Below are 16,054 nucleotides of genomic sequence, written 5' to 3' on the forward strand. Positions count from 1 at the left end.
AAATGCAGAAAGAAGTTTTTCCAACCTTAAAATAATTAAAAATTATTAGCGAACAGCAATGACCCAAGAAAGATTGGTTGGTCTAGCAACTATATCGATAGAAGCGGACATAGCTTATAATTTAAATTTAGAAGAGCATATAAAATTATAAACAGTTTTACTGTGCGATGTCTCCGTAGCGTAAACATTTAATTAATTTTAATATGCAATCGTTTTGCATTAATGTTTCTCTTGTAATAAAAACAAAATAACAATTGGAGATTTTCTTATATTTTTGTCTTATAATCCATCAGGGGAGATATTTATTTGTTTAGCGCGATCTAATCTAGCGATAGCCCTGAGTTGGGTAATAAAACTCTTGCCACAATCCCTTTGAAATCCCATCCTAAATCTCTTCTCAATAGTGTTATCTCGCAACCACTAGGAGGCACGATATCGAAACTTCTATGTTGTTAGAAAGGAGTATTTCGTTATTTCATGAGAATGTGAATTTTATATTTAATTTTGCTTAACTATATGCAGCAATCTTTGAGCAAAGAAACTTAATAATTTCATATATATATGTAGTTAAGGAATAAAAGTATAACGTGGGTGTTTTCGTATTGCGAAACAACACGATCAGAAGTGTTTTTGTTTTTTTTTTAAGCGTGTTACGCAGGCGGTATATTTGTTTCGTTTGAAATGACTTTGAATGGTAAACTGGAATTGCAGAAGAATGAACCTTTTTATTTGCAAAGGTTTCTTTTGCCACCGTGGCGAAAACAGAAGGGAAAGAACTTAGAGTATTTTCCATTTCGATTATCTATCTATCATTTGGAGGATGCAGATAAAAATGTATGTAGATATTTTTGTCATCACTGTGAAAGAGTATAATACTACGATAGAATTGTATGAAAAGTTTACATGATTACTAACTGCTTTTCGACAAGTTTCCTTCAAATTGGTACGTGGTCTGCCATCCCCATTTGTGTCAGATCTTATATTTCGGTCATCGGAGACACTTAATAGTCTCTCTCTCTGCTTACACGTTACTGAATGCTGTTTGTCAAGTTCTCAAGATGTTAAGTTCTTTCTTAATGCTCATTTTTAATATGTTCACTATTCTATTTCTCAGTACTCTCATATCTATGATCTCCAGTCTTTGAGCACTTAAAAAAAATCTATAAGCCAAATTTTGTTTGAATGAGGTTGTATTCTGTTAGTTTTCTCTCCTGTTCCATATAAATTTATTGTGACTCCCTACACAATATCATCTTTGTTTATTCTGTCATCTCTTTCAACATTTAATTTGCCATATTCACAAAAAAATGTGTCTAAATAGTTAAAATGTTTTACTTGTTCTATAGGTTCTCCATTCAGAATACAGGTGAAAATTTCTATAGTCCTGCATATTTTCAGTCTTTGTCTTTTTGTTGCTGATTTTCATGCCATATTTACTACAATAGTTATTCGATTTAGTTAAATAATGCTGCTGACTTGTACTAGATTTATATAGAAGTATAACATCATCTCCATAAAGTAAAGATATGAAATGAACATCTCTAATTTTAATATTGGGTTTAATGCCGCTTTCCTTTGCACATTGTATATAGGTTTTAATGGAATAAATACAGCAGATATAAATAATTAAACAGTACTTTAATCATGTAAAAATCATTGGTTATTTTATATTATGTTATTAATTAAATCTTATAATTGATTCTTGTTCGGCTTCGTCTTTGAAAAATCTGCTAATTTTGTTATTTACTTATATGTTGTGTTTTGCCTCTTGTCTAATCTTAATCCTTGGTAGTACTTCAATCTTATGGCCGTTACTAATATATTGCTCGAGTGTGCGAAACTCTGATAACAAAGACAGTGCCTTGGGCTAGAGCTAAATTCTTTGTTAGATTACTAGTGCTCAATCTGATTAAAAATTTTGGAAATTTATTTGTTTAAGCTGTGCCACCAAAATTTTACAGGACAAGAGAACTTAATTTTATCCAAGATTAAAACACTCAATATGACACACAATCCTTAATTCTCTATCTTATTCCTATACTATAATCATATATGTTTCTCACTTTGCAGTTGTGACTATATCAAAATACATACACATAGGTTCTGTTTATGAGCAGTGCATTGAATTTAGTGATCAGGCAAGTTATTTGTTTGAGAAGAAAAGAATTTATTCATTACTAAGAAAAAGAGATATACAATTGTCACTCAATAAATTCAGCTGAGTCTAGCATATAGGGTCTATTAAGCAACTCGATATAATATATACATTCCTGTCCCTTAACTAATCTTGAACTTTTCAGTGACTACATGACTAGAACTAACCCCTTAAAAACTTAGCTTATGTTAGATTATCATCACATAAAACTCAGGTTAAGGAATTATCTATTAACATCAGATTCTATATAACATCAGATTCTCTATATATCCTATATGACCTTCCCACTCTTACGTCATCGTCCACTCGGCACCTCGATACTGTGCACCCGATATCATTGCATTTCCACAGGAAACCCCTATGCAATGTTGACCTTTGCATTCGTGTTAGCCTCAGGTCACTAATTAATCCTCTTATTTTATCTGGAACTTTAGCTTGACCTTAGTATACTTATGCACAATTCACCACATATACAATTTCTATTTTTCTCATACAAAACACTTGATAATACAATATTCAAAATTTAAAGGAAAAGACATTAACGTTATCACATTTACACTCAATTTCTCTTATTAACAGACAAGTATTTTAGCAGGATTTTTGATACGTGTTAAAGTCAAACAATAGGTATTATATTACTATAATTTCTTCTATTCAAGATTTAACAATCACTACTATATTTCATCTCAGTCTTTCCCTGAGATATTGTGAGGGAAACTGTATTAAAATTTCTGAAACACACAAATTTGCAAAAGCAATAAGTTGCAATGATTAGACTCGAAGCCTCAAGTCCTATCAGGACTGCCCTATATGAGTGCTGTTGGCTAGCCTTAGCTATACTGAGCAGGAGGCCTGAGAATCATCTTCATCATCCATTTGATACTGTGCAAACACTAACTGATCATACTTATGATGACAAATATATTTTCATGTTCTTCTGTGGATGTTAGCTGATCTCCCATTTTGATCTTAATAAGATAAGTAATAATGTAATAAGTAATGTAATATAAATGTAATGTAATGTAATAAGTAATAAGATAAGTAAAAATGTTATACAGGTTTACAGCAGTACATATGGTAAATGGTTAGTAGGACAATCACAAACATCCATGCCCTTGGTGGAATTTGAACCTGCAGTCTCTTGATTGCAGAGCGGATAACCACTTGACCAACCAGGCCAGCTAGAGGTGGGGGGGGTAGATGATCCTTGGAAGAGTGGATGAGGGTAGCCAGCTTTAGATAAGGTTTGAATGCCATGCAGAGATTGTACTTTTTTTAGAGTTCTGGCTATTTTTTTTCTGAGGTGCCACAGACATAAGGAACAATAATAGCATTGCCATTAAACCATATATCGAGTTCAAACCACCACATAACTCTGAATAGCCACTTTCCTTCATGATTTTATCCATATAGATGCTGAATAATAGTGGAAATAATGCACATCCTTGTCTTACATCTGGCTGATTAATGGTACTTAATTTAAACTTTTTTGTGTATTGTTCTTGATGAGATGGAAACTTATGTGTAGGAAATCAGTTCATATCTGGGTGCATGGAGGGGGGGGGGATTACCAGGAGCTGAGTCCTGTAGAAGCATTTGACTAGTGGTATGCCACAGACTCTGTACTTGGGCATCTACTGTTTAATTTGTTCGTTAATGATACAGAAAATGATCTGAGGGAAAATATTCAGTTGTTTGCAGATGACACAAAATCGGATAGAGTAGTAGTTAATAAGGATGATGATAATATTTTACCAGGATGATTTAAATAGACTAGCAATGTAGGCAAAGATGAATGGATGTCAGTTTAATGTGGCAAAGTGTAAGGTTTTGCAAACAGCTCTTAGGATTCCCTGGTTATTGAAGAACACTCTAACATGTAGAGATAAGCAAGTTATTATTCCTCTTTATAAGGCTTTGATAAGGCATCATTTGGATTACAGCACACACACACACACACATATATCTGGTCACCTGGGTTTCTTGGAGATGTGGATGATGTTGAGCAGATTCACAAGTGAGCAACTAAGATGGTGTCAGGTCTGAGTAATGTTCCATATGAGGAGAGATTGAAGATTTGTGGGTTTCAGAAGCTGGCTAATCAGTGAATAAGGGGGGGGGGATATGATAGAGACATAAGTTACTTATTGGATTTTACAGGATTGACATGGAGAAAATATTTCAGTACATGAATAATGTGAAGAAAACTAATAGGTCATCTGTGGAAATTGAGTAAGAGTGTGGTTAGCAAGGGAGTGAGGACTAGAATTTTTGCTCGGAAAGTGGTAAATGAGTGGAATAGATTGCCAGTCAGTTGTGTATTGGCAATACTATCAACAGGGTATAGCATAGAGGTGGCCTGCCTCATGGCGCTGCTTAATAAGGGCGCTCGTTCAGTCATTTTGCTGTAGGCACCGTCGCTACGCTAACAATTGCTGTTAGGATAGCAAATTTTTCCAAGCTTAAACTGATTAAAAATTATTTGTGAACAGCAATGACCCAAGAAAGATATTGGTTGGTCTAGAAGCTATATCGATAGAAGCGAACATAGCTTATAATTTAAATTTAGAAGAGCTTATAAACAGTTTTATCGTGCGATATCCCTGTAGTGCAAACATTTAATTAATATCATTATGTAATTTTTTTGCATTAATATTTTTCTTGTAATAAAAACAAAATAGCAATTGGAGATTTTCTTATATTTTTGATTTATAATCCATTAGGAGCGATATTTAATTTTTTGCCTCAGGGCATGCGATCTAATCTGGTGATGGCCCTGTATATTGGTGAATGATTTCAAGGCAGAATATGACAGTTATTGATAATTAATGTTTTTGAAATGGACCTCCTACAATAAGTCTGCAGACTTTATGGGAATGCCCATTTATAATAATAATAATAATTCTTCATAATATGACCTACATATATATGATATTTTACTTTTCTGTGTGCACTTTATTAGTTCCATTTTAGTGCTGATGAGATTTTCAGTGCTCTTCTGGATGTTTGCATCTAGAAGAACACTAAAATTTCTTTCTTTATCATTGTTTTTGCTTCTTTCTCTTAATGTTCTCAGTTGTTGTTTTTTTTTCCTGCTTGCTATCATGACATTAGTATTTTTTTAAATTTAATTGAAAACCATATTTTTTATTTTGTGTATTTATTTGCTCCATTAATTTTTGTAAGTCTTTCTCTCACTGTTTCTCAGCACTTAAATACTGCATAATCTCTCAGCAGTACTTTCAAAAATCTCTTCACTGTACCAATTGAACAGAATAGGAGAAAGCACATAACCCTAACAACTTTTTTATATTTGGTAAGTTTCTGACAGTTCGGGGTAGAATTTTATGTTTGAAGTTCAGTACCAGTATATATAGGATATCACTTTTCTTCTGTCATTTCTGTCTATTCTTTTCTTTATTAATGTTTCTGTTAATTTCTCAAGGTGAATGCTGTTAAGTGATTTATTATAATTTATAAAACAAAAATAAATTTTTTTTTACCCACTGTTGCTATGAGTTGCCCTAGTTTGTACTACGTGCTTTGGCTTATGCTAGTATCCACCGATACTTTTATAGTTTAAATTTTATGTGGGATTTAATATCCCCTTAATTTAAATAATGTTACATCGCCGAAATGAAGCATATTGGCTCTTTATTTAAGTAAAAAATAAACATCTTCCTACATTTCCAGGTTTCTTTCTAGTATCATTCTAATATTAAAGGTACCCTCTTTTGTTGGTCTTGTTTTCATAAATCTGCTTTGGATATTCTTCATTTCATTTGCTGTTTTCATTTTATTTTTTCCGGTATAATTCACGATATTAATTTCATTACATGGTTCATTAGGTTTATTAGTCTGAAATCTTCATATTTCTTAGCTCTTCTTTTCCATTTTCTTCTATGGCTTTTAACATTTTTGTATGCATGTCATATTGCTCTGCTGAATTTTCTATCTTCATTTACTCTATAGTTCTTAGCATTCCATCTTTTAATAGTGGAGGTTTATCTTCAAGATTGTTAAATTGTGGTATTATTATGGTAAGACAGTGGTATTATTTCTCTCATCTCTGAAAAGATGTGAAATGTATTCATTCCATGTTTTCTTAATTATTTCAGTTTCAAATATGACTTTGTCATCATTGCTCTTGATTGGAAAGTTCTGTGGATCATTCATTTCTTTTATTTATTTATTTATTTATTTGCGTACCCTTGAGTTTGTTGTTCTATTTCAAGGTCTTCTATTATTAATCTATGTTTATTTGGCCCATCTGTATGTTTTCCTTATTATTATGTTTAAAGATGGTTTTCTATTTTGAGTCTTTTTTTTTGGGGGGGTGGGAGCTAGTCATAGGCTGCATTTTTAAGTCTTGTTCAAGTTTTTCCATTCTTTTTTATGATCTTCAGTTATCGGTTTCTATTTCATGTTCTAAATCACTTGTGGGCAACCTGCGGGCCAGATCCTGCCCTATACTTCTTTTGATCTGGCCCTAATCTATTTCAGCGAAGTTTGTCTGATTCATGGTGGGAGAAAACATGGTGTGTTCTACTAACTCACATTAAGCTGACGTCATATGACTTGCACAAAACACACTGTTTTCTCCAACCACGGTCTCTTTCTCACTTTGACTAGTGGCGTGTGCAAATGTGTTACAACGTGTCAGCTCGATACTTACGCTGGTGTTGTTGTGCTTTGTTCAGTGCCTGCATTGATGTTATGTTTTGTTCGGTGCCTGTGGTGTAAAAGACAGTTTTGTTTGACAGTTCTGAATATCGCTTATAAATTTGGGACAATGTCAGGAGTTATTGCAAAAAAAAAAAAAAAAAAGAAAGGTAGATGCAGAGAATCGTCAATTTCAAGACAGCTGGACAGAGGATTATTATTTTATTTTGAATAAAGGTTTGCCTGTATGTTTGCTGTGCAACGAATCCGTATCCGTCAACAAAGAATACAACTTGAAGAGACGTTTTACTTCAAGACATGCAGATCACCCAAAAATTGATGGACAACTACGAAAAGATGAAATACAGAAGTTGAAGAAGAACTTGGATGCCCAGCAGCAAATGTTCAACAAGCAAAGAACGCAGCACCACAGCATTTTCAAAGCCAGCTTTGTGGTAAGCGAAAAAATCACTAAGCATTCTAGGTCATTTGGTGAAGGAGAATTTATCAAAGAATGTCTGCTGGATGTTGCAAGTATATGTCCTGAAAAGAAAAAAGACTTCGAGAATATTTGTTTGTCGAGACGTACTGTTGTCTGACGGATAGAAATTATGGCTGATGATATCAAAAAAAGTTTAAAAGAGAAGATTGCTAGATTGGAAGCATTTTCAATTGCTTTGGATGACAGCACCGAAGCCTCCGATACAGCACAACTAGTAATATTTATTCGATGAGTTGATGCAGATTTCAACATCACAGAAGAATTATTGGCACTTCGGCCATTAAAAGGAACAACTACCGGTGAAGATATATTTGAAACAGTCAACACAGCCTTTGAGAGATTTGGGCTTAAATGGAGTTCACTATCTGGCATATGCACTGATGGAGCCCCTGCAATGGTTGGTGCACAGAAGGGATTTATTGGAATAGTTCATGAAAAAGCAATAGAACCACAGATCCATCTGGAAAATTTAACAAATTTTCACTGCATTATCCACCAACAAAATCTGTGTGCGAAATCGATTAAATTCACAAATGTTATGGAAGTTGTAGTAGCACGTGACTTTATTAAGTCACGTGCACTTAATCACCGCCAATTTAAGGAGTATTTGGCAGACCTATTTTCGGATTATGAAGATGTGTCTTATTATTGTGAAGTGAGGTGGTTGAGTAAAGGTAAAATGTTAAAACGATTTTATGATCTGAGACAAGACATTGCAGATTTTATGGACATAAAAGGAAACACAATTAGCCAAGTAAAAGATGATGAGTGGGTGTGTGATTTAGCATTCCTCGTAGATGTCACCAGATACCTAAATGAACTGAATCTTAAATTGCAAAAACAAGGACAATTGGTTCATGAACTGCATGGACATGTCAAAGCTTTTTGTAATAAACTAAGATTGTTGAAAAGTCAGATAAGAGCTAAAAATTGTTATCATTTTCCTACTCTAGCAACTCATAAAATTATCCCTTATAATTGTTATGGAGATGAACTGAAGGCACTAATATAGCAATTTGATACAAGGTTTGCCGACTTCAAAAACAAAGACTACATTTGCTATATTTGCTCGTCTGATGGATGCTGATGTAAATAATGTGCCAGAAAACTTACAAATTGAACTTATTGAGCTTCAGGTGGATTTAGTGCTAAAATCACAATTTAACAACATTGCTTTGACGGATTTTTATAAATTTTATTTGGTGGAAGAAAAATATACAAATTTATGCGCCTTTTCAAGAGAAATCATTTGTCTTTTTGGCAGTACATATATGTGTGAACAGGTTTTTTTGAGGGTGAAATACAATAAATCAAAAATTCGCACAAGAATAACGGACAAAAACCTCGAAAATTCTATGTGATTATCCTTAAGTAATATTAACATCAATATTGATAGTCTCGTAGTTGAAGTACAAGGCCAATCTTCACATTAAATTGTTATGTCGTTCATTATATTAGAAAATTTATGTACAGCTTTATACCAAAGCATTATATTATAAATAAATGAAATATGAAGTAGCATCTTGTTTTAATTCATTTAATATTAATTTATTTTATTTAATAATTTGGTCCAGCCCTTGACTCGGAGACAGAATGATAATTTGGCACCTGAACTAGGGAAGGTTGCCCATGCCTGTTCTAAATGAAACTTTCTAATGTGTTCAAAACAGGTTTTAATTTTCATCGCATAAAAAAAAAAAAAATTAAAATAAGTACATGACAAATTAGTATACTAGTATTTGTCGGTGACCTTCCAAAATGAAAGCCATAGCCTACTGATGTGAAGAGATTGAATAATGTAATTTAATTGGCAGATGATACTGACTGTTTTCCGTTCATTTCGAAAATTCACAGTAGTAGGCATTTGATTTATGCCTATACAATTCATTTCAATAGAGGAATTGACTCCTATTTCTTTCCATTCCCTATGTAGGTAAAGTTTACTTTTGTTGAACAAGATACGAAACATTTAAATTTAACTTAATTTTTCACACTTATATTTTCAAAACCTTTCTGCAAAATATTGACAAAATTCAATACACATTTTAATGTTTCTTTATTATTATTGCTAACCTTTTCTTTATTATTATTGCTAAATTAGTATACTAGTATTTGTCGGTGACCTTCCAAAATGAAAGCCATAGCCTACTGATGTGAAGAGATTGAATAATGTAATTTAATTGGCAGATGATACTGACTGTTTTCCGTTCATTTCGAAAATTCACAGTAGTAGGCATTTGATTTATGCCTATACAATTCATTTCAATAGAGGAATTGACTCCTATTTCTTTCCATTCCCTATGTAGGTAAAGTTTACTTTTGTTGAACAAGATACGAAACATTTAAATTTAACTTAATTTTTCACACTTATATTTTCAAAACCTTTCTGCAAAATATTGACAAAATTCAATACACATTTTAATGTTTCTTTATTATTATTGCTAACCTCGACCTTCATGGAGTCAAAAGACTCATTGCAGAAGTTCATACTCTCATACAAAAAGTTCATTGAACCATGCCCTAAATCCATTCAAAGTTTTTGCACCACACTTTCAGGCAATATGTTTCACTTCACCTTCATTCAAAGAACCACCTTCTTACTCTTTTGCTTACACCCTCATATAGTTTCCAGGATGGCCACTTGTTTTACCCTTGTCTTGCTCTATTCTATGAAAAATCTCTTTCACATTAATCTAGTACCAACCCCTCACCAACTCAATCATATCCCCTCTTCTTATTCAAACATTACCTACCTACCAAATTTCAAGATCTTATACTTTGCAAAATCCAGTATACCACTATATATGCATCTCCCTTTTTACTAAATTTGTCACCTTGTTGTAGTACATGAGCATATTGTTAAAACATGACTCCTCTTAACAAACCAACCTATGCTGACCATCATAGAGAATATTGCTATTAACAACCCAGTTCTAAAACCTGGTCTTCACCAATCTCTGTAACTTAACCACGACTTCAAATACACAGATGACCTGTTAGTAGCCTCATTGTCATCCCTCTCCCCTCATCATCACCACCTTTGTGAGGAACAGTGTTTCCTTCTTTCCATTTCTTTGGGACTTGTCCTGTTGCAAAACTCATGTTAAGCAGGTGTGTCGAGGGTGCCATTAATTCCCTGGAGTGTTCCTTCAAGATACATGGTGATATATTGCCAAGTTCTACTGTTTTATTAAGTAGAAGATTTTAATTAAGTTTTAATTAAAATGTTTTAATTAAGAGGACACAATGGAGTTTCTCCTCCATTGTGTCCTCTACATTCCCCTTCTCATAATATTGCATTCTTGAGGAAGAAATACAGTGATAAACTGCTAATGGAATACTTTAATTATATCGCCTGCTCATGTCATCAGCTAACATCATTCTTTCATAGTCATTCTTTCTTCTTCCAGCCACATGTTGAAAAAGCTGGCTAGAATTTTTTCTGTGTTGGATTGACTAACTTCTGCTCATACTGCACTTTTGCTGTCTTGACCAACTGCATTGTGAGGAAAATATGTTGTGTTTCCTCCATGGTGCCTTTTGCTTCCAGATTTCATACTTAATCCCTTCATTAATAACTTTTACTCCTATCTTGTTTAGCCTTTTCACCTTTGGAAATGCCCAAGTAGCATCTGTCTCCTTTCAACTTGATCCTCTTTCTATGGAATACCTTCTGATTGTCTCCTAAGTTTTTTCATTATTACCAGCCCTTTATTTCAATATACACTACTTGGAAAGAAGTCAACGAACACCATAGTGTGAGGAACAAACAGCCATGGTGCCCACATTAATAAAATATAGGACTTCCTTTTGCTGCAGTGACTACAGCAAACCCTATGGGTACTTTCCACAAGCATACAATAGCAATCAATGGGAATTTTGGACTATTCTTCCTGTAGGCATGTAATGTAGTCATGGCCTGTTTTGGGGGTGGATGTCCCTTGACCTCACCTGATGCTCGAGTTCAACCCACAGATGTTCAGTAGGATTGAGATCAGGGCTCTGTGGAGACGAGTCAAGTATAGTGATGTTCATATCCACAAACCACTCAGTTACAGCAGCAGCAACAGCCTTATGACATGGTGCATTGTCTTCTTGAAAGTGACAATGTTCAATCCCATAGAAACACCACAAAATAGGAATAGGAAATAGTCCAGAATGTTCAGATACCTCTTGGAGTTTAGTATTCGTGGCCCCACAATATGTAAGGCCAAACCTTGCGTATTGCAGTCCTACCATGAAAACTTATGTTGGGAGCATCTGTTCTGAATGTTTTTGTGTAGATTTGTGTTTCCGTCAGTGTCTGGGACTTCACATTCAATATGTTGGTCAAGTCATGTTCAGTGAGTGTGGTGGGTTGTCCACTGTGGTTAGCACCTGCAGTTGACTCTCTGCACTTCCATCTCAGTATGGCATCACTGATTGTTGACCTTGAATAGCTAAATTTGGTCAATAATTTGCTAAACAGATAGGTATGCAACATGGCATCCTATTTACAATGTCTCTTTCAAACTCCTTCAGTTCCTTTTTTGCAACCATTTAACCTATATACAGCTCCACTGACTTGGAAGCATCATATTCCTCCAATTTTACACACGTGATTCATTACATGGCACCATGCCCGTGGGTCTATCCATTGACTTCTTTTCAAGCAGCTTATCACCACATATTTCAAGGAAATGTGTCAGAGAGTTGACATCTACCTTGATATCCTTGTTTAGCAGTCTTACATTGGGTCCACTTCCAAAGTGGTGGAAGGAAGACAATATTTGCTTTATGAGGGAGGTGACAGAACTCAAGTTTCAAATTATAGGCCAATTTCTGTGTCGAGTGTTGTAATTAAAGTGCTGTAGGAGTGGTTAGTAAGAACCAAGATCCAGAATTGGGTTAACAACAGTAGCATTCTCTTTTGATGGACAGCAAATTTCTAAAGGAAGGTCATGTTTTAGTAATCTACTAACTTATTACAATAAAGTGACAAGGGCATAGGAGGAGGGAGATGGAAAGATGGTGGTATACTTAGATTTTCCAAAGGCTTTAGATACATTGCCACATGCTAAGTTGATAGTTAAACTAGAACAGATGGGATTAGATGTTAGTGCATTGGATTGGAGATTGGCTATCTGATAGGTATCAGCAAGTTGTATATAGGAAAGTAGTATCCCAGAAGAGGAAATCACCAGTGATGTGTTTCAAGGGGCTGTTTTAAGGCCATTTTTGTTTAACTTGTATGTTAATGATATTGTGGAAGGTTTGAATGGCAATATTCAGTTGTTTGCAAATGATACAAAGTTGAGATGAACTATGAGGAGTAGAGTAGATGTGACTTTATAAGAGGACTTGAATGGACTGAGCAAATGTGCATGTGTGTGGGGATGCCACTTTGATGTTTCAGAGTGTAAAGTTTTAACATTTGGGAAATAAAGATGGAATGTAGAGTATACACTTGGTGGGAATATATCAGAGGGATTGGAGGAAATAAGATATCACAGTGATGGTTTATAGAGATCTAAAATTGAGAGGACACATTGCTGAAATTGTGAGGACAAATACAGGACTTTAGCTCAGTAAATTACATTAAACACAAACTATGAACCAAACTGGTCATGAACTTGAACGACCTTATGATGATTTCATTGAATGGATCCTAAGTAAAAGACTCCAATCCAACAGAATCTCTTGATAGTTGGTATTTCAGTGCAAAATCAAATAGACATGGTTCTGAAGCTGTAATGTTGAATGTGTTACGCTAGAAGACAGTTGAACTTTCTGAACTGAAAGTGTATTATGAAATGCATATTAAGGTCATCATCTAGAGTACACACACATATAATATTCATCCAAGCTTGATTTGCTTCCTCAGCCTTAAGTAAAAGGCTGGTTATATTCCACTAATTCAAGCCCTACTCAAGGGCCTATGAATTGTGGAAATACCTTCTGAATATGAATGTTGTACCATACAAAGCAGCCTTTTGCAACTGCCCAGTTTTTAATCCATCTAACTTGAGTGATGCGTGAAGCATCTATTATTATGAGAACAACTTTCGTTTTCTTTTGCCATATTGTTCAACTTTGATTTGCAACTTGTGATACTTTGTAATTTTTTCAGTTTCTTTTTCGTCAATTTGTCTATCTCCCAGTACTGATGTTTCGATAAACTGAACATCCTTGTTTTCACTTTTTTCAACCACTGTTATATCAGGTGTATTACATTCCAAGCTTTTATCAGTCTGGATTTTAAAATTCCAGAGTATTTTAGCTTTTCATTCTCAATCACCTTTTGGTAAACTTTATGCTTCCAGTAGTCTTTAGATACTTTAAACTCGTACTTTTTTACATAAATGCTAGTGAATTATCTTAGATACATTATCGTGCCTTTTATGGTACTCAATTTGTGCAGTTTTGCTGCACCCACTTGTAATGTGGTCTACTGTTTCTTCCCTCTCTTTGCACAATCTGTATTTACTGTCTTCTTGAATTTTTTGTATTTTTGCCTTCATAACATTGGTTTTAATAGCCTATTCTTGTGCTGCAAAAATTACCGAGTCTGTTTCTTCCTTTAGTGCTCCATTTCTCAACCATTGCCAGGTCACGTTGCTGTCAATGCTGTCCTCTATGCTGTGAAGGTACTTTCTATGCAGTGCCTTATTTTTCCATCTTTCAGTTCTCACTTTTACTTGGTTGGTCTTGTACTCCAATTTTGTCTCCATGGGTTTTAAATAAACCTTTTTTTTTACCTCAATTAGAAATTTTGCCATTGTTTGCTGCAGATAATCATTCAGATTTCATTTTTCTTCTTCAACAACTTGCTTTGTTTGTAGTAATCCTTTGCTTCCTTTTTTGCGTGATAAGTAGAGCCTATCAATGTCACTTCGAGGATTGAGGGCATGTTTCATTGTCATCAATTTTCGAGTTTTTCGGTCTAAATGCTCCAACGCTAGCTGGATCCATTCAACAATGCCTGCTGAATATCTCAAGACAAGTATGGCCTGGGTGTTAATTACTTTATCAAATTTCCAGCGTTAAGCATTGACTTGAGGAGTTTTCTTAGCCGCCTTATGTATTCTTCTCTAGTTTTTTCTTTGATCTTATTGTGCAGAATTTCTGATGCTTCTAAAATTCCCAAATATATGTAGCTATCTTCGAGCTATATATATATATATTTTTATGAAAAAAAAAAAAATTGAATGACTAGAACCGAGATTTAATTAAAAAGGTTTTAATATAAACACACTACTAGTTTCGGCCTGTAACAGCCTTCTTCAGGTGACATTATAAAAGAAAAAACACTAAACATTGAGGGTTAAAAGACTATGAACAACATAGACAGTCTTTATACATAATTACTATGAAAACGTTGTAGTTGTATTTGAAACTGTTCTTTCATTTGTTGCATTATTGGGAGAGTGCATGCTTGCTGCATCACGTGAACGCCAATACATGATTACAGCTGAATGACTATCTGGGAGGTAGCTTAAGTTGTTATTTAGATGAACAGGATTGAAGATGATTTCTCTCGATTCCACAATTTTTCTCTCTATTTCGTCACTGCAACGGAAGATGTTTGTAGATTTTTCCCAGCAGACTTTGTGACTTTGGTTATCATCATTAGGATTAGCCGAGAAAAGGATATGACTTGATAATGCACTTGCTCGCTGTCTCTTGTAAGTAATGTCTCTCATGTGTTCTTCCATACGCATTTCGACAGATTTGTCTGTCTGCCCGAAATAAGGAATATCGCAGTCACATAATATTTTATATACGCCAGGGTATTTGAGTTGATGATGACAAGGTTTTGGGTGGCTAATTAAGGAACGGATCTTTGGAAGTGGAGTGAACAAGGTGACTGCGATATTCCTTATTTTGGGCAGACAGACAAATCTGTCGAAATGCGTATGGAAGAACACATGAGAGACATCACTTACAAGAGACAGCGAGCAAGTGCATTATCAAGTCATATCCTTTTCTCGGCTAATCCTAATGATGATAACCAAAGTCACAAAGTCTGCTGGGAAAAATCTACAAACATCTTCCGTTGCAGTGACGAAATAGAGAGAAAAATTGTGGAATCAAGAGAAATCATCTTCAATCCTGTTCATCTAAATAACAACTTAAGCTACAACCTCCCAGATAGTCATTCAGCTGTAATCATGTACTGGCGTTCATGTGATGCAGCAAGCACGCACTCTCCCAACAATGCAACAAATGAAAGAACAGCTTCAAATACAACTACAACGTTTTCATGCTAATTATGTATAAAGACTGTCTATGTTGTTCATAGTCTTTTAACCCTCAATGTTTAGTGTTTTTTCTTTTATAATGTCACCTGAAGAAGGCTGTTACAGGCCAAAACTAGTAGTGTGTTTATATTAAAACCTTTTTAATTAAATCTCGGTTCTAGTCATTCAATTTTTTTTCATAAAACTATGTATGTTAACCGAGTCAATGATCATTCTGTCATATACAGGGTGCTCGGGATAAATTTGACAGTTTCATAAGGAAAAAGAAAATCTTCTTTGTATCTATTAAATTTAATGAATTGACAAAAAAACATTACAGGCAGAGTTAATTACAATACTATCAACAAGATTTACTCAAAATAACCACCATTAGCATCGATCACAGCTTCAATTCTGCTTCGGAACCTCGAACAAGCTGATGCTACAGTCTCCCTGGGAAGGGCCCGCAAAAACTGTTTTAATTTTATCCATTAACTGGGCTTTTGTATTACTGGA

General features: G+C 34.5%; 1 protein-coding gene across 1 annotated transcript in view; it reads left to right on the forward strand.

The window, feature by feature from the left end:
• Nucleotides 1-681: 681 nt before the first annotated feature.
• The window catches only part of LOC150100980 (nephrocystin-4-like), a 173,582-nt gene continuing 158,209 nt past the window's right edge, over nt 682-16,054 (forward strand). The window contains exon 1 of the mRNA XM_090401950.1: nt 682-834. Coding sequence (XP_090258076.1) covers nt 682-834 — 153 coding nt within the window. The remainder of the gene's footprint in view (nt 835-16,054) is intronic.

This window comes from Typopeltis vanoorti, chromosome 12 (genome assembly GCF_054136105.1).
Source record: "Typopeltis vanoorti isolate ZY-2024b chromosome 12, IOZ_Tvanoo_1.0, whole genome shotgun sequence".
Classification (NCBI taxonomy): Eukaryota; Metazoa; Arthropoda; class Arachnida; order Uropygi; family Thelyphonidae; genus Typopeltis; species Typopeltis vanoorti.